The 19,294-nt window shown below is 36.4% G+C and overlaps 1 protein-coding gene across 3 annotated transcripts in view; it reads right to left on the bottom strand.

The window, feature by feature from the left end:
- CPEB4 (cytoplasmic polyadenylation element binding protein 4) overlaps positions 1 to 19,294 on the bottom strand; it is a 72,050-nt gene that overhangs the window by 13,622 nt on the left and 39,134 nt on the right. The window contains exons 3-5 of one of the 3 annotated variants that reach the window (XM_010853520.1): positions 15,074 to 15,124; positions 3,660 to 3,683; positions 1,786 to 1,959 (exon numbers count right to left, since the gene is read on the bottom strand). In XM_010853520.1, coding sequence (XP_010851822.1) covers positions 1,786 to 1,959; positions 3,660 to 3,683; positions 15,074 to 15,124 — 249 coding nt within the window. The remainder of the gene's footprint in view (positions 1 to 1,785; positions 1,960 to 3,659; positions 3,684 to 15,073; positions 15,125 to 19,294) is intronic. The other 2 variants (XM_010853521.1, XM_010853522.1) reach the window with 2 other exon arrangements.

The raw sequence follows: 19,294 nt of genomic DNA, 5'->3' as shown, positions 1-19,294 counted from the left end.
TGCTCAGTTTAAACCACTTCCTGTGATGATTTCTTGGTAATTTTCCAAAAAGATATAGGCTATCTGGGCAAGAGGAGAAGTTTATCCTAAGCAACGTCAGATAAAATTCAGTCTTCTTTTTTTTGTATAAAGCATATAGTTTCCTCACTGAAGTCCATCCAGGGCTCAAAAGTGTTAAGGATTTGACCTCTAAAGGGTCATAAAACCTAGAATCCATTATACTAAGGAAAGTGAGGATTCCAGCTAGAGAATGAGGAGGCTGCATCTGGGAGCTTACTGGACAACACCATGATGAACTGTTTAGCCCCAGATGAACACTCTGAACAGAAGATATGCTTTCTGAGGAGAGAATGGAGACTGAGTCAGCCTGGCCTGAAAGCACAGCTTCCTCTAGGACACTTTATTAAAGATTAAAAAATAAAATTCTGGTGTTTATTTCAATCTTTAGTTGTTTGGAAGCCATTTTGCCTCAACCTTCCAAAAGACTGAGCATTTTAAGGAAAATGTAGTGTCACAGTAAATTAAATCTCAATCTAAATGGGACATTATTAAACCTCATTATTAGACCTTGTAGGTTTTTAGAGAAAACTTTTCTATCCTCCATAACGTTTCTATTTCCATTCAGGAAACCAAGACAAAATAGATAAGGGAAAAAAGCAAGCAAGGATATATGGTTGCTATATGGTCTGCTACTTTGATTTCTGTCAGGGTCACTTAGACCCACAGTTAAATGAAATACTTCTGGATAACTAGTTCTCTGTCTTTTTGCACGATTGGCTTCTTATTCAGCCATCAGAGCTCAAGTATTACATCTGCAAAGAGGATTTATTTAGCCAACAAATATCACAAGTCTCTCTTTTGAGATTTTGACTATCACATCAATCTGCTTTCTTTTCAGGACTTATTCACTAATATTTTCACACTTATCTCCCTTCGCCCACTAGAATATCAACTCTGTGTGAGCAGGGGCTTTCTTTCACAATCTTATTTACTAAATAATCCTAAGTACAGTGCACAGCATTCAGAAAGCATTTGATGAGTGAAAAAATATTCAGAAAATGACACAATTCTTCAAGATTCCCTACAACTCTAGTTATATTTTTCAAAAATTCAGACTTAATCTAAGATTTTAAACTTTTAAATAATTAACTATACACTATATAGTTCATGGAATTCTCCAGGCCAAACTACTGGAGTAAGTAGCCTTTCCCTTCTCCAGGGGCTCTTCCCAACCCAGGGGTCAAACCCAGGTCTCCTGCATTGCAGGCAGATTCTTTACTAGCTGAGCCACAAGGAAAGCCCAAGAATACTGGAGTGGGTAGCCTAATCCTTTCTCCAGAGGGTCTTCCTGACCCAAAAATTGAACTGGGGTCTCCTGTCTTGCAGGCAGATTCTTTACCAACTGAGCTATGAGGGAAGCAGCAGTCATAAAAGGTAGGAAATAGGAAAATGTATAACTGAATTTAGCCAAGGCAGGACACACAGACAGTGCACTTAGCAGCTGTTTGCCCACAACAGAATCCTAGAGTTTTCCAAATAGGGTTTACGCTCTTTGATTTAGTCCAACCACTTGCCTCAGCTAGTTTCCAAAGTCCTACTCCCCTTCCTTTCGAGAACTGATTTTATACACTGTACTAGGAAGACAGGACAAGGGAACGATGTAATCACAACTGAACACCTGGAGCCAGATAATATTAGTATTATACTAACAGCAACATTACCTATGCATTACCTACTATGTGCCAGTCTGGGCACTGTGCTATGAACAGCTCTTTCTAAACATACCTTCATCGATGTCAGGAGGCAAGCCACCCACAAACACCTTGCGAGAGTATCGCTCCACTCTTTCTCCATTCTGGTGAGTGAAGCAGTGAGGCGAACCCAGACCACTGTGAAGAGGCTGATCCCCACGGCCATCATCCAAGAATCCATCTTCCATTGGAAATAGCGAGGACTGACCTGGAAGAGAAAGCAGGAAGAAAAAAAAAAAAGCTAACAGAAAATGCTCCTTGCCACTGATTATCTTAGACAAGAAACAAGGGAAACAGCAGATCCAGTATCGCTGCTGCTTTTGTATTTCTCACTGAATAATAAATCACTTAGATATGCTCTTGAATTTCCATCACCTTAAGGTCCCAACTGAGTCAGAGAGAAAGTACATGGTTAAATAGAGGGCTGCTCAACCATCCCACTGGGATCCAGAAACTTGAGAGAGGTGAAATGGAAGTACAGTAGAAGAGAGCAGTCTTTTGAAAGGCGTTGGCAGAGACTGCACTGCCTTGGCAGGGCCCCATGGCCACTGGCAATCTAGATACATACACTAAGTATTAAGTTTGACCATCAGATGCTAGATGACTTAAATTTCTTTAAGACATCATACAATATAGCCTGCCCAATTTCCTTTAAGACTGCCCCTAAAATGAACAAGTTGATTTTTAAAGTAAGCACTCATCTTGGTTTACCTTAACTAATGGAAGGTCATGAAAACCCATTTATGCTGTTTCCTAACTTCACTGGCTACTCTGACAGAATTTAAGATTTTTAGGTATGCTGAAGATAAATTTTCTTTTAGTTGAGTAATCATCAGCTGGTAAAGGTAGTATCTAATTCTAAAAACTAGTCATTAAATTTGCTGTTAGAAAATCCTATTATATAGAACATAAAAGCAGAAAAGATCAGAGATGCCAGTTGTAGTTAATATTCTTGCCATACTTACCTGCCAGCAAAACACAAACTTATAAATCATAAGCAAAACAGAGAGCTACAAAGAACTGTAGAATCTCTCAAAAACTGTTTTGTCACTTTTCAGGCTGCCAATTTACTTCTAGGTTCTGCATAAGGAATTTGTTAATGGATCCTGCAGAAATATATCTTAAGTGCTCTTCCTTCACTGAAACATTCCAATGTCTTTCTGTCACACCTGCCTTCCTTAACAGTATATTTATTACGAATTTACCCTATAAAATCACAGTTCAAAAGTTATATAATAAAGATAAAAAATGACTCTAAAATTGGATGTTATTTCTGGATTTTCAAAAGTCACTTTTATTTTAAAGCTACCTTATTTAACTGACTTTCTTATAAAAAGGCAAAACTAATACAGGAGGCAAAAATAAAGTTTATTCACGTACCTCTAAGAAATGATTCTTCAAAAAATTCTCTAAAATGTCTAGAGCTTTCCCCCCTAATGTTTGAAATTTATAGGATTAGGTGTCTACTTAATCTAATTTTAAACAAAACACAGAACTATGCTTAGTAATAAATAAATAAATTAAAAAATCTGAAAGTTGATATAAGGTATTCAAGCATAACTTGTACCTCCAATATAGTCAGGTGTTTTGAGACTAGTTATACCATATTTTCCTTTTTAAATATTCTTAATTTTATTCTAAGATATTCCTTTCAGAAAGGAAAACAGAGAAACAAATCTTCAGATATAAATGAGTTTGAAATTATTTCAATTCAAATCCAAATCCTACCATTCCAACTCCCTCAAATTAGAATGTCTATGATGCTAACTATAACACATAAAGTATATATCGATCACAGCTACATATCACTCCCCCTCCCCGCTTCCCAATAAGGGTTAGAAATCGAGCAAACTTGGGTCCTCTCCAAATACAACTGATACATTCAAAAGTTAGAAATAATAATGTTACCTCTCCTCCGCCCATATGTCCTTGCTGCATGTCAAATGAGAAAACAAAAAAACAAAAAAAAAACCTTTCAAACATTGTCAAAAGAATCAACTGTGATTTCATCTACCAGCTTAAGAAACTGAAAAAACAAAACAAAACAAAAAAACAAAAAAACTGGCTATATTCCTTGTTTCCTGGTAAATATCTCAAAAAAAATATGGAATTTTGATGCCGAGAGGTCAATGCATTCTTTAAGTTCTTCAAGGACACTGTAAAAATCTATCGAGCATTACTTGTATTAAGGGGAAGCCTTCTGCTGTAACTGTCACCCAAGGTCCAAACTAGTATGAAACTAAAGGAGTATATAACATAGTTTAAATCAAGTTCCACCATATTGATCTTAATTTCTCTCAGAATTTCCTGCTAACTAGCCATTTAATTCGTGACTTTTTTTTTTTATCATGACAGGATAAACAGCAATTCTGTACTATTTCTCAATTATTCCCTAATGAAGAAACTTATAACAAATGAAATCTTTAGGCAATTTATAAACTTCCTTTTAGCCAGTTTCTTGTCCCTAATTAAATCTTCCACCATGGCCCAGAAGTTGAAAAGTATTAAAAAGTTTGGCATTTTATCATGAAGTAGATTCCAACTAAGAAGAGAAGAAAAAGAATACAAAATAATATAGACATATGACTATAAGTATATATCTGAATACTTGGAAAATGGCAGCATAAATTTCAAATCAGGAAACTTGAGAAAATGTTTTCCTCAAATGAACTGAACTTGTATGTGTAGTTACTCTTAATTCCATTCAACATACACTTCCTGAATGCATGACCTTGCTAAGCACTATAACACACGGCTCTGACTGCAGGGAACTTATAGGCTATTCAGCCAGATAAGCAAATAATGATAATCTGACTATTACAGCAATAAGCCTGTTAAGTGTTAGGTGCAATGGGAGCAGAGGAGGAGGAGAAACTGGTTCTGATTAAAGAGTCAGAGAGGAGTGGGTATGGCTCTGAGATAGATCTTAAAGGTAAAATAGAGAAAGGGCACTGCAGACCTGGCAATGGCACTTAGGGGTGCTATAATACTCAGGGAAAGATGCCCAGAACAGAAGCATATGGAACAAGTGAGGTCTTGGCTAGAGAGAAAATTTAAACAGGAAGCTGGGATAGGTTTTCCAGTTAGAAACTGTTTAAGAGATCATTATATAAACTGGTCAAGGTTTTCACTCTTAGCTCTCTAGATAAATGCTAAGTACAACTCAGTTATAACTGAGTTACAAATATAACTTAGAAGTACCATGTGCCTATTTTCCAAAATGAAATCATGTCTCATACTAAAATAATTTCTAACATTATTAGATAATATTGAATTTCACCAAAGTACTTGGACAAATGGATTAAAACCAATAAAATCTCCCTCTGCAGTTAGGTTTTTCACTTTAGTAATTCTTAAATTTGGGGTGAGGGTGGAGGTATTTTCTTCCTTAGTGAACTTGACAGAGGTTAGGAAGAGAAAGATATCACGGAAGTAGATGTTTGTTTAAGAATATTCTATTCATATGACTACTTCAAAGACAATGGAGTTTGGGGAAACGAATGATTTGAAAATCTTGGTTCTGTCAATCTTAAAAAGTTGATTGATACTGCTTGGATTTCTGAGAAAACGGTTATTTGAAAAAGAGTAGGCATTTAGAAGCTACAAAATTAACATTAAAAATTCTCACGGGCATGTTGCGTGCTAAGTTGTTTCAGTTGAATCCAACATTTTGGAACCGCGTGGACTGTAGCCCACCAGACTCCTCTGTCCATGGGATTTTCCAGGCAGGAATACTGGAGTGGGTTGCCATTTCCTTCTCCAGGGGATCTTCCTGACCCAGGGACCGAACCCATGTCTCTTACGTCTCCTGCATTGACAGGCGGGTTCCTTACCACTGGCCCCACCTGGGAAGTCCAAATAGTTTTCACTATTTCAAAAGTAAGTTTCAAGAACAGTAAAGCCTATACATCAAAAGCAAAAATTGAAGAATCTTAAAGTCTTCAAATGTATACTTTCAAACTTTCATTCTATACTACAAAATTAAGCTGGTTAACACAAAAGAATTCACTATTAAATTCAGAGATTAAATGCCAAAAACTATTTAGAAACATTTTCCCACATTTAGGATACAGGCATATAATGCTTAAAGCAATAAAAACTGCCCAATTAAATAAGCAAATCAATATAAACTAGTACCAAAAAATAAAAACAATGACATTCTGGAGCAAAGAAAATAAGAATGCTTAAATTTTTTATTTCCAATGATATACATTATTTTAATATATATTTGGATGTATGATATATATATATATATATATACACATTTGTGTACTTTCCTATATGTATATATAGGAAATCATAAGCGTATACTTCAATGAACTTTCCATAACATAAACACACCTATGTAACCAGAACTCAGGTATGAAAGGAACCGTAAGTGATGCCACTTCCTCTATGTATGAAAGAGGTACTAAAGCATTGTTTTCTCACTAGTTTCAAATTACACTTGGTGCAAACAGTATTATGATGAAATGCTTGTAACACATATCTTCATCAGTTTCCTGAGGAAAATGTCAGACAGATTTCCAATCTCAAGACTATCAAGCATTGCACATTATTTGACACTTTACAAACACTAGAGGTAGTGGCAGTTTAAAAAATCACTTAAATAGAACAGTCTTTTGGACTCTGTAGGAGAGGGAGAGGGTGGGATGATTTGAGAGAATGGCATTGAAACATGTATAATATCATATAAGAAACGAATCACCAGTCTAGGTTCGATGCAGGATACAGGATGCTTGGGGCTGGTGCACTTGGATGACCGAGAGGGATGGTACGGGGAGGGAGGTGGGAGGAGGGTTCAGGATGGGGAACACGTGTACACCTGTGGCGGATTCATGTTGATGTATGGCAAAACCAATACAATATTGTAAAGTAATTAGCCTCCAATTAAAATAAATAAATTTAAATTAAAAAAAACAATGTTTAAAGAAACCTGTATTTTGGAAAACTTCTAGCTAAGTCAGCAGAAATAAACTCTGCTTAGAATTTTCCTGTAATTACCAAAGAATATGCACTGTTAAACTTCCCTGACAGCTCAGCTAGTAAAAAATCCACCAGCAATGCAGGAGACCCAGGTTCGATCCCTGCGTTTGGAAGATCCCCTGGAGAAGGGAAAGGCTACCCACTCCAGTATTCTGGTCTGGAGAATCCCATGGAAAGAGAAGCCTGGCGATCTACAATCCATGGGGTCCAAAAGAGCTGGACACGACTGAGTGACTAGGCACAGCACAGCATATACATTGTTAGTTTTTAAAAGATCTATGTTAGTATTGAATAAAAACCCTCTGGTTCCCATGAGAGTTAAGGTGAATACTATTTATATGTTTATCATTTATATTACTTGGTTTGATCTATATAATTTGGTGTTCAGTACTAAAATAATTCAAGAATGTTCTAAATGGGCTGGAAACATTATAGCTATAAATTTTTATAACTTTTGGGTGAATATTGCTATTAGATGTATTGATAAATACATTATTTCCAAAATATCTTTACAAGATTGCTTACAAATGCCCTATATTCATCAGTAAATTTTCTCTAGTAAAATATTTCAGTAGTCTGGCATTCTAGACTTGCAAAAATGTACAGAAAGACTCTTATGAGGTCTTTTTCAACACACATTTATTTATATATATATATATATAATAAAAATGAAAATATTTATCTCTTAAAAAGTATCTTTTTCTTATTTGGTTGTAACATTTGTTAGAAAAGGAACAAATTAGATATAATAGTGGTATATTTACAAAATATATCACAAAAAATAGTTATTTTAAAAATACGGTACATATTCATGTGCTGATACCAAACATCTCTAAAATGTAGCTTGCATGAGGTACCTAAGTGTATATTGTATGATTCTTATTGTGTGAACTTAACAATAAAGGAAATAGAAATAGATACATGGGAATGTACTCAAATATTTTTTCTAGAAACCACCACAAGAACCTTTGGGGACAGGAACTAGAATGATAAAAGAAAAACTGATTCCACTTCTTATTTTATCCTTTTCTGTTGTATTCAAATTTACAATCTTATGTGCACTGAATTACCATATTTGTTAATGGATCCTTTTGAGTTTTCTTCTTGGTACTTATATTAAAAACAAGACTTAAACAGACATTTCTCCAAATTAGACATACAGATGGCTAATAAACATATGAAGAGATGGTCAACATCACTACTTCAACGCAAATTAAAACTACAGTGAGGTATCTCCTTCACCCCAAACAGGATGGCCATAATCAAAAAATCTACAAACAAGTGCTAGAGAGGGTGTGAAGAAAAGGGAACCCGCCTACACTGCTGGTAGAAATGTAAATTGATACAGCCACTATGCAAAACAGTATGGAAATTCCTTAAAAAACTAGGAATAAAACCACCATATCACCCAGAAATACCACTTCTAGGTATATGCCCTGAAGAAATCAAAACTGAAAAAGACACATGTACCCCAATGTTCACTGCAGCACTATTTACAATAGCCAAGACATAGAAGCAACCTAGATGTCCATCAACAAATGAATAGATAAAGAAATTGTGGTACATATACACAATATAATACTGCTCAGCCATCAAAACGAATACATTTGAGTCAGTTGTAATGAAGTGGATGAGCCTAGAGCCTATCATACAGAGTAAAGTAGTCAGAAAGAGAAAAACAAATATTGTATATTAACACATATACATGGAATCTAGAAGGATGGTACTAATGAATCTGTTTGCAGAGCAGCAATGGAGACACAGACATAGTGAAGAGACTTATGGACAAGGGTGGAGGAGAAGAGGGAGAGGGTGAGATGAATAGAAAGAGTACCATGGATGCATATACACCAACATATGTAAACATACAGCCAATGAGAATTTGCTGTATGGCTCAGGGGACTCACACGGGGGCTCTGTAGTAACCTAGAGGGGTGGGCATGGGTGGAAGCTGGGAGGGAGATTCAAGAGGGAGGGCACATATGTACACTATGGTTAATTCATGTTGATACATGACAGAAATCAAACCAATACTGCAAACCAAACATCAAGTAAAAATAAATAATTAAAAAAAAACAAATGATATATTAAAAGCATCCTTTCCTACATCTAATTCTGTAAATAGGACTTTAATAAAAAGGAAAGAATTTGAGCCAGTTGAACTGAGGTAACTGAACCTAGAGCCTGTTACACAGAGTGAAGTAAAAACAAATACCGTGTATTAATACACATTTATGGAGTCTACAAATATGTTACTGATGAATCTATCTGCAGGGCAGGATAGAGACACAGATGTAGAGAACAGACTTGCGGACACAGCAGGGGAAGGAGAGGGCAGGACGAATTGAGAGTAGCATCGAAAGCGCACACATTACCATGTGTAAAACAGAGAGCTGGTGGGGAGCTGCTGATGCAGCACAGGCGCTCAGCTCAGTGCCTTGTGATGGCCTAGGTGGGTGGGATGGAATGCTGGTGGGGGCAGGCTCAAGACAGAGGAGATGTGTGCATACTTATGGCTGGCTGACGTTGTATGGCAGAAACCAACACAACATTGTAAAGCAATTTTCCTCCAATTAAAAATAAATTAAAAAAAAAGAATAGGACTTTAGGCTGTAAAGAATAAAATACGATTAGCTTTTGGTGGGCAGTGAAAGACCTGTGCTACTTATGCGGCCTCAGGCTGGTCTACCTCCATCTACCTCTCTCTGCCCGCTGTGAGAAGGCGGACAGCAGTGCTACTTGGAAAAACAAGGGGAGGTGGGTCGGATTCGAAGATGATATCAACTAACTTGTTTTTCCAGTAGGACCAAAAAAAAAAAAAAGAGTATGGGGGAGAATCAGTCAGATTAGTAAGCCAGTTAAAGACAGAAATCAAAGACTGGATGCTGAGTCCATCTGTAAACAAGAGAATAAAGGTGCCAGAACCAAAAAGCAGACAATCATCACAAAGGCCAAAGTATATAATCCAACAAAGACGCAAAGAATCATTTCAAACGATTTTATAGATCATCCCCTAATTTCTTAATGGGTTCACTGTCACAAAATTATTTTAGATATATGCTTTATGGGCTTCCCTGGTAGCTCAGCTGGTAAAGAATCCGCCTGCAATTCCAGAGACCCCAGTTCGATTCCTGGGTCGGGAAGATCCCCTGGAGAAGGAATAGGCTACCCACTCCAGTATTCTTGGGCTTCAGTAGTGGCTCAGCTGGTAACGAATCCACCTGCAATGCAGGAGACCTGGGTTCGATCCCTGGGTTGGGAAGATCCCCTGGAGAAGGGAACGGCTACCCACTCCAGTATTCTGGCCTGGAGAATTTCATGGACTATACAGTCTATGGGGTCGCAAAGAGTCGGACACAACTGAGCAACTTTCACTTTCATACGATTTATAGAATTTCCTATGTCACATTGGCTTATGTTTATACTAGCTTGCTATACTAATTCAAAGAATGTTGACAAGATATAATACAGATATGAGAGGATTGTTTAAATTGCCTTACAGAAGGGCAGAGATTGAATGTAATTCAGTTTCTGTATTTCACAAACCCTGTTTATTATTTATAAAAATGCAAAAATGAATAACAAAAGATACCACACATATATATGATGGTCTGACAGGTGCTCAGTAAATAATAATTTTCTTCCTTCCTCAAAAGTAACCTCATATGTATATATTCTTAGGCTGATCTTCAACAGTTACTTTCAGCTCTTCATTACTACTCCCAGGATAACAACTGTAGACCACTTTATAGAGTTTACAATAGGTTTTCATATTGTCTTTTTCATGAAAGGATCTTTCAACATGCTCTTTCCTGTAGCAACTATGAACCATATTACATACATTTTCAGCAAGTGACTATAATCTACATTTCTCCTGGGTAAATTATGCCCTCCCTTTTCATAGATTTCTGTCCCCTACCCTCCTTAAGCAAACAATCTTCTCCCTTTAAAAGAACTATAATTAAGAGGTATTTTTCTATGCTAACTTTTAAAAGATTTCTTACTAATCTCTTCTGAGACAAACAAGTACTTTAGCTAATGCTTCTATATGAGAGACATCCACAGAGGAAAGGAAATACATAGATATATGCATCTGTTCAAAACCAGTACTTTTTGAACTAAATACCAAACTAAATACTAAAGCTGTAAAGTGGGAGGTTGAAGAAAAAAGTACCACACACAAGCACTTTTATACAGAGGTGGTAGTAGTGGTTAAATGTTAGTTTTCTTGGATAAAATAAAATTTCAAGTTGGATAAAAGGAAAACTAATCATTCAATCTAATATCTAGCTCAGAGCTAAACCAAAACACACCAGAGAAATATGAGATGAATCGGCCTATGCTTAGCACTGCTTTCTGACTTAGCTGAGAAACTGTTTTAGGGTTGCTTTTCATAACTATAAAATGGATATTCTAACTATATTCCTACTACATAAGATTAACTAGGAAATGGTTATCTGTTAAGGGATGAATAGTGTTTCCTCCTCAAAATCCATATGCTAAAGTCCTGATCCTCAGAACCTCAGAATGTGGCTATTTGAAACAGGGGCTTTAAAGAGGTGGTTAAAGTTAAAAGAGGTCACCAGGCTGGCCCTGCTCCAATATGACCGGTGTCCTTATAAGAGATTAGGACACAGACTTTCACAGAGGGGAAAACCATGTAAAGACAAGGAAAAGACAGCTCTCTACAAGCCAAGGAGGGGAGCCTCAGAAGAAACCAACCTTGCTCACCCTTTGATGTCAGACTTCAAGCTTCGAAGACTAGAAATAAATTTCAGTTTAAGCCATCCAGTCAGTGGTACCTGTTATGGCAGTCCTAGAGAACTAATTACAATATCCAAAATGTAGCCAGAAAGTTGCTTTGTTTTTTTAGTACATTTAAAATCCAAGAATCTCCCCTTAAGGATTCCCCTCAAAAAAAAATCTCTACAACTAGTAATACAACAATAGTAATTCCCTAGAATACACAATTAATATTGTTGAATTATACTGGCAATGTCTTTTAAAAGTCTTGAATGGTAATATGAAGGTAATTGCAGTCTGAAAACTGATGATTGAGTATAGCCAGGGGAAAAAAGAAAGCAATCTGATCTGCTGGGTAAGCGAGCCCTTTTTTATCTTTGTACATGTAAATGCTGATATTATTCCAATATAACTGCTGAAGCTAGTAGACTAAGTATTTAGAATCTTTTCCTTTTTATTTATTTAGAATTTAAACCGCACTTCTTCCCCCAAACCTCTGATTGCTTGAAAATTTCAAAACAAGTTATACAATAAAAGTCACATTGAAATTCAAAAGTACATTTAAGAGAGGAAACAATTCTTTCATATTTTTATTCAAATAAAGCAAGAAATGGTTCTCAATTCAACAGAGGCTTGGAAGAAAAAGCTCTGAAAGTTATTAATTGAAGCAAAGGAAAGTAGCTATATAATCACCTTTCTAAAGGTTTTTAAAAGCCTGAATAGACTACTTGTGATGGACAGAAAAGAACAGCTCCTGCTGGTTCATTTAAGTTTCAACGTTGAATAATGAATACAAAACAACACAACATATTAGGCTTATTTTCAGCTTTAAGAAAAGGCTGAATGGATGTAAGATGTAAAGAGACTGCATTTAAAAGTAAATAAATTAAGTTTCAGGCTATCTATCCTAATAAGAGACAAATAAAGCATGTTCAATATTAGATAATTTTTTCAACTAATCATAATCTCTTGGTTTGTGTTTCTTTTTCCCCTTACAAATCTTTAGCACTAATATTCCCATAATGATCTTCTAATTAATTTAGTTTGACTACATGCCAGGTGCTATGCTAAATTATTTTACATGTACTCAATCTCCACCACAATCCTACAAGATGGGTATCATTTGTGATTTTTGAGTTTCTCTTCATTAAACACAAGTAATACATTAAACTAGCTCTGCAATACAGGAGCCCCCAAAACCTGAGCTATAGTGAGAACAAAGTGCTACTAAGAATTATCATACGAATGCGACCACTTTATCTATAGAAGCAATCCACCATGGAAGATGTTTCAAAAATTTGACTGAAGAGAATGGGCAATTTATTACTGTGGTTTAGTTGCCCAGTCATATCCAACTCTTCTGCAACCCTGCCAGGTTCCTCTGACCGTGGGACTTCCCAAGCAAGAATACTGGAGTAGGTTGCCACTTCCTTCTCCAGGGGATCTTCCCAACCCAGGGATCAAACTCGAGTCTCCTGCATGCCTAAATCAAGGTGACTCAAGAACTGTCTTAACATCCCTCCACCTCCACCCTGCATTAATTTCAAGATTTTTAAACAACCTTCTATAATCTGGACTCTGCTGTCAGAGAGGGAATGGGTCTATCAGTAAACTCCAGTATCTAGAGATACTGGAAGCATTGCCAGATCATGAATGTATAAATTGGCATCCATACAAGTCAGCTTGTTATTAAGAACTAACACTTGCTCATACTGACAAAATCAAGTTCTGGGACCCTGCAAAGCTGAATACTGGATCCGAGACCATGGCAGCCACAGCCCCATACTCTGGGTCTTGCCTGAGGAGGCAGCAAGTTTCCCCTCTTTGACATCTCTTTGTTCTTTATCTTCCTATCTTTCAGTTTGAGCTAGTGCTAACCTCAGTCCGTTTACTTCTAGAATAAAATCTCCATGTATACAACAGTAAAAACCATCTAGTCTACTTCTAGAGGGTGTGGGCAGTAAAATTCAAAACATAAATATTTATTTTTCCTTTGCCAAGTGAGGGTCATTAAAAAATAATCTAATCTTGAAAGAAAGGATATTAAGGGGGGTGGGGGGTATAAAAGGAAAAAAATCTTATACTAGACTCTAAAAAATTAAGTGAATTTGGCTTCAAGGAAAACCCACCAGAGAATGTTTCTTTTTCTCAACTCAACAAAGATACCCCAGGGGCAAGTGACCTATTAATAATTTAGCAGGAATGAAACAATTGGGAGAACGAAGAGTTGATCCCTTTGCCTAGGACAGAACAACAGTATCTCAGATCTTGGTTGCCTGCAATTTCTAGCACCTGCCTCTGGAACTCATTCCACAGGAGAAGATGAAACCACACTACGAGGGCACCTCTTACATTACTCCGCCTTATCCTGACGCCACTCACCAGCTTTGGATTTCAGTCTATACACATTTATGCTAAAATACTGTATTTTGGCATTATTTCTGGCACTGTAGCATGTAAAGACCAAAGACTGATGAACAAGGGAGGTTTTTACAAGCCACATGGTCTCCAGAGGATTTAATGCATGCAGCAACTCTCATAAATCAAATCTCCTTCTAACTTTTCTTGGCTCTATAATCCTATAGTCTACAGAACACTGATTTTTATACACTACAGAAAAAGAAATCCAGTTAAAAAAGTAAGTTTCAACTCCTCATTCATACTAGACCATGGACAAGGAGGAGGATTTTTTTTTTTTTAGTTTTGCTTTGTTTAGGGAATGTGGAGAATATGGTTATTTGGTCAAGAATATTTCATAGAAGTGGTGGGACTTAAAATGAGTTTTAGCAACTCATTTAGCAACTCATTCATAGTGGATGGCACTATGAATAACAAATTTGAAATCCATATACAATAGGAAAAGAGTGAAAAAGAAGTAAACAAGACTTCTGTATCCCACCCAATTAAACTATTGTCTTATAAAAAAGACTTTTTAAAAATTCTTTAATTCCTTTAATTCTTTAATTCCTTCTGTGAGTAGATGGCCCCTCCTTCCTTAATAAATATAGTCTGCTTCAGAATACACATATAAAAAGAGAACAGCTCAGTGGTAATATTTAGAATAGGCAAGGAGAATTTACTGAAGGCACTGCAAAGGCTAATAAAACTTCATTTTTCTTGTTGTCATTAGATAGCAAATAGTGAATGACCTTGTCCTTTGCAAAGTCAAGCCCTGTGGTCTTAGGCTGTTTTTTCTGATTTTAGATCTCTGATTACCTTCCCTTTCCTTTTCCAACTACACAGAAATGGTTTTCGTGTTGACATTTCAAAGGTCACGCTACAGAAGCAAACACTTGAATTAAGCCATTCTTTATGTGTCGTTATGGGATCCTCATTTATTTTCATTGTCACCAGTTTTAAGACAGCAAATTAGTTGGCTCTCATAGTTTAAAAAAAGTTTCTGCTCTAATTTGGAGGAACAGTAATTATTCACAAAATATCTGACAGATTAATAGCAACTTGCAGTTATCACTGCAGAGCAAACTAATGTCGTTTCTCCACCTGCTGAAGCACAGCTACTACATTTTCTAACCAGTACTAACTTGTTTCAATTCTCTGAATTTCACTAGGGTGAATCAATTATTATCACTTACCATTAATAAGCAGAGAGCTATCGGATCCTGGATATGAATAGTTTAGACGACCTAAGGGTAGAAGAAGGCCGTTACTATACTTTATTCATAGATGATTTAAATGTATTCAACAACAAAGCTGAATTAATTGCTTAATAGGTATTTTAAAAACCATATTATGGGAATAAAACTTAGCTGTGCTAATAAACACAAAGAGTTAGAGGACATATCAAACAGCATGTTCACAAACATTAAAAAAGGGAAAGCCTGAAAGTGGGAAAATAAAATATCCCTTATATTTCACTATTCAGTTATTCTAATTTCCAAATCCCCATCCAAAGTAATTTTTACACCATTATGTTCTCATATCAACTCCTAATAACAATCTTCATGTTTTTTCCCCATCAGTGTTCAAGTTTTCTTTCATGTGTAGTTCTTTACTGCTATTTAAAAGTATGTAGCTAGCAGTAGTATTTTTTATATGAATCATACCAAAGGTGCCAGTTTTATGCCTACATGTACAGCCATGCCAGTAGGTTTAAATTCCTATCTGGGGGAATAAGTACAGAAAGTAAAGGAACACATTTCACTGCACTTACACATGAAAAAAACAGCAAAGCACACAGCAAGACGCACAGAGGCAGAAGAGCATTCAATAAATGCTGGGTTAATTTTCTCTGAATTTGAACCTAAAATGGGCACGCAAGATACCCATGAGAAAAGGGCTTATGAAAGTCTAAAATTTGTGGAGGATGCACCATCTTCCACAAATAAAGGGCGGAATGCATTTCTACTCTGGAAGAGTTTCTACATGTAAGTTGAGGTATCCAGACTGCACATACTTAAGCCTAGATCTATGCTATAAATTATAAAACTCATTATTACAACATTTTTATGTCTCCATATTCCACATGCCCTTCGTAAGAATGGTAAAGAACCCTCAAGTCTTGTTCATTTAAGCAATGGAAAGGGGAACTTAACAGTTAATTACCTACCAGAGTTCAGCACTCTATGCATCAGGAGTAGTGTGAGAATATAAAATTGACTCAGAATTACAAACATTCCAATTAGGAAACAGCAGTTTAAACTCTGACCCCACAGAACCATAACAGACTCTCCAAGACAATAAAAACGGTGGTTAAGCAGAGCTTCTCCCATGACTGGAGCAAGCCTTTCAGGATGCCGGGAAGACTCCAGACCCCACCTAGTTCCGATGAACACTATGGGAGCCAGGGCTAGTATGTGGTCCTATCCACCACCAGCCACACATTTAAAATTATTTAGAAAGGAACTTTAGACCACAGCTATCCTTCAATCTCTCAAAATCCTCTTTCAAATAGTCTCCACAGAAATAAACTCATGCCATGAAAAGAGAAAAGTGTTGTCTGTTGCTAATAGCTTTAATTAATCCACATGTGAAACTTGGGAGTCTAATATGAAACAAAATCTGAAAATTTTTCTACAATTTAAAACCAAATACAAGGATTTTTTAAATTGTAAATTGCTTCACTTAAAATTTCAGTGTGTTCCTGTTTAGGGAAGAAAGGTAGGGATGGAGACCGGCAAGGAGGAGGTGAAAATTAACTTTGATATTTCAATTTCTTCCTAAAAATTGGCTTTGTTACTTAATGTTTATATACACAACCAAGGAGCTAAATCCAGTGAATTCCAGCTTAACTGCTTTAACTGCAAGCCCAGATCATATGACCTGTCACAAGAATGTCTTTAAAAAAGCATAGACTTGAGATGCTGGAACAAGAACATGACCTTAACTGTTAAAAACTTGGGAGGGAGGGAATAGTGTTTCTAAATCACTTAACTCAGAGTAGCAGCTGATTTTCTGTGATGGAACACTTGGATTACTTTTGTAGCTGTAAAACCTTATAGTCAGTGAACTAATAGTTATCACTCATACCATTTTTATCATAAAACACATTTTAAAAAGATGTTATAAATCAACACAGGAACAAAAATATTTAATGATATTAACTGAAGTTAAGTTTCTGCTATTTCGAAGAAGATACTGTTAATTTTTTTAAAAGGTAACATTAATGAAACCAAGGCTGTTCTATAAGAACTATAATGCCTCTTATTCGATACTAAAAAAGGATAAATAACAATGAGAATCCAAAGATAAATTCCCAAACTAGCTGGCCCAATTTAACTAGTCAAGTTCCACCTTATCAGAAACTGACTTTTGGGGTACCTTTTAAGGAGAAAGAGATAAGAACAGTTCAACAAAACAGGCACAAAAATACCCCCTCACTCAGTTCTCTCAGTCTGCCTCGACACACACGTCCTGAGATGCCACCCTGCACTCACAAAGTAGGTATCCTTTGAGACTTTTTCTGTTCCTCAGACTTCTAAATACTGTAATTCTATCCTTTAGCTAAGACAATAGGGCACTGACAAAATTTGCAGTTTAACTCTGAAAGTGATACTTGACCTGTTCTTATGATAAGTCCTGTTGGTCTGAAATCCGTTATGCCCTCTGTATGGTAAATACACCTGCTAAATATTTTGTTAAACAAATAGCAATGCTTTCTATTTCAATTTTAAAATATTAGCAGTGACATGAGAAAACTTTTGGAAAAAACTTTCATAATGCTTCCCCACCCTACCTGCCCTATCCTATAAATTCTTTCTATAATTAAAATATTTAGAGTCATCCATTCATGACATCTAATATGAAGAACACAGACTCCTTCCTTTCTGCAAGTCCTCTGAAAACTCCCGTTATAAGTTCCATGTTACTCTAAAGTCTTCTACAAGCCTTTCACATTCTCCTTGTGCCCCTTTTATTTCTGCTCTACAGATGCCAATTTTCACCAGGAGTTTTGCGTTTTCTAGTCCATGGCTAGATTACTGACAACCCCCTCCGTCCCTTCAAGACCTCTTTGTTTCCAATGGAGAATATTTTCAAATCTTTTTTGTTTGTTTACTTGTCTTTTTTCCAATTATTTTCCCTAGGGCACCTTTCCCAAAAAAGAACCCCCCTTTTTAGATTAACTCACCAAACTTTATTTCTGTCTATAGTGCAATAGACAACCATCTTAGGTAATCATCTCAGCCACTTGCTAACTGTCTTATCTCTTAAGTAACAGCCCCCCTCTTTAAGATCTAAAGCTTCATTGCTGTTGTTGCTGCCATTGAACCTAGGTATCTTGAGTTTCCTGTTTGGGCACCAAATAAGTATTCAATGAGTTTACTCCACTGAACTTAAAACACCATCATTTCACAAATGAATACACTGAAGTAAAATAAAAATCACTGAGATATCTAAATATGAATATAACCCAGTGTTTTTGAGTTTTGTTTTTTGCTTTTTGATAACTCATTTACCTATAAACATAACCCAGGCTTTGGTACATTTAGAATTGAATTCCTCAAGGGAGAAGGAGAGCATTAGGACTTCTGGCAAGTGAATCTATTTCGTGGATAAAATTCAGTCTTTGAGGGTCTTAGTATTGATTATGTTATAAACACAAAGAAATACTGCCAGATCAGCAGTCCTAACCTTAAGGGACGCTATGACAGGAAAAGTAGTTGTCCCTGGAGGCCAGCTGTGGCATTTGGAGCCAGAAGCCTGGCATGCATCTTGCAGAAGGCATAGACTATATTTGGTGACATGACTCAACCTAGCCAAATATAGGCAACTGATACAGGGTGACTCTGGGGAACTACACTACCAAATTCTACAGCCTAGAAAAGATTCAGATTCCAAGTAGGCATTTGCGAGTTGGAAAGAACCAATATTTACCAACCAGAATGACTAAGAATTACTGGGGGGAGGAGGTGCTCAAAAGAACAGTATGCACTATCATAACTCTCATATTAAGACACTAGCTAAAGTAACCGAGTTAATAAGATCAAAGGAGGGAAAAAACTAGAAGGAAATACTCTAATAAATTAGTATCTCTTACTTTCAGAATTAGGTAAAATAAGTTATTTTCTAAAAACTAACCCAGATAGTATTGCTACTGATGACTCAGCAGGAAATGATATAATAAATGCTGCCATTTCAAACACACAAGCAATAAAAAATATCAAATGTTCTCTAGTGCTATTAGATTTCATGCTATGGCCTTCTCTTTCTCAGTCATGCAGCATTGTTGGGGGCATGGTAGGGCAAGGAATGATAACAGGGGACAGCTCTGCAAGGCTGTGTAAAATATAGCCATGCTGACCAAAAGAGTGACAAGCAGCCTGAAATGCTGAGTTAATTTTGTTAGATACTAACAA

The sequence above is a fragment of the Bison bison genome, unplaced genomic scaffold (assembly GCF_000754665.1).
Source record: "Bison bison bison isolate TAMUID 2011002044 unplaced genomic scaffold, Bison_UMD1.0 scf7180017864329, whole genome shotgun sequence".
NCBI classification, from domain to species: Eukaryota; Metazoa; Chordata; class Mammalia; order Artiodactyla; family Bovidae; genus Bison; species Bison bison.
Note: the sequence above shows the minus strand (reverse complement) of the source record. Positions and strands in the feature narration are given on the sequence as shown.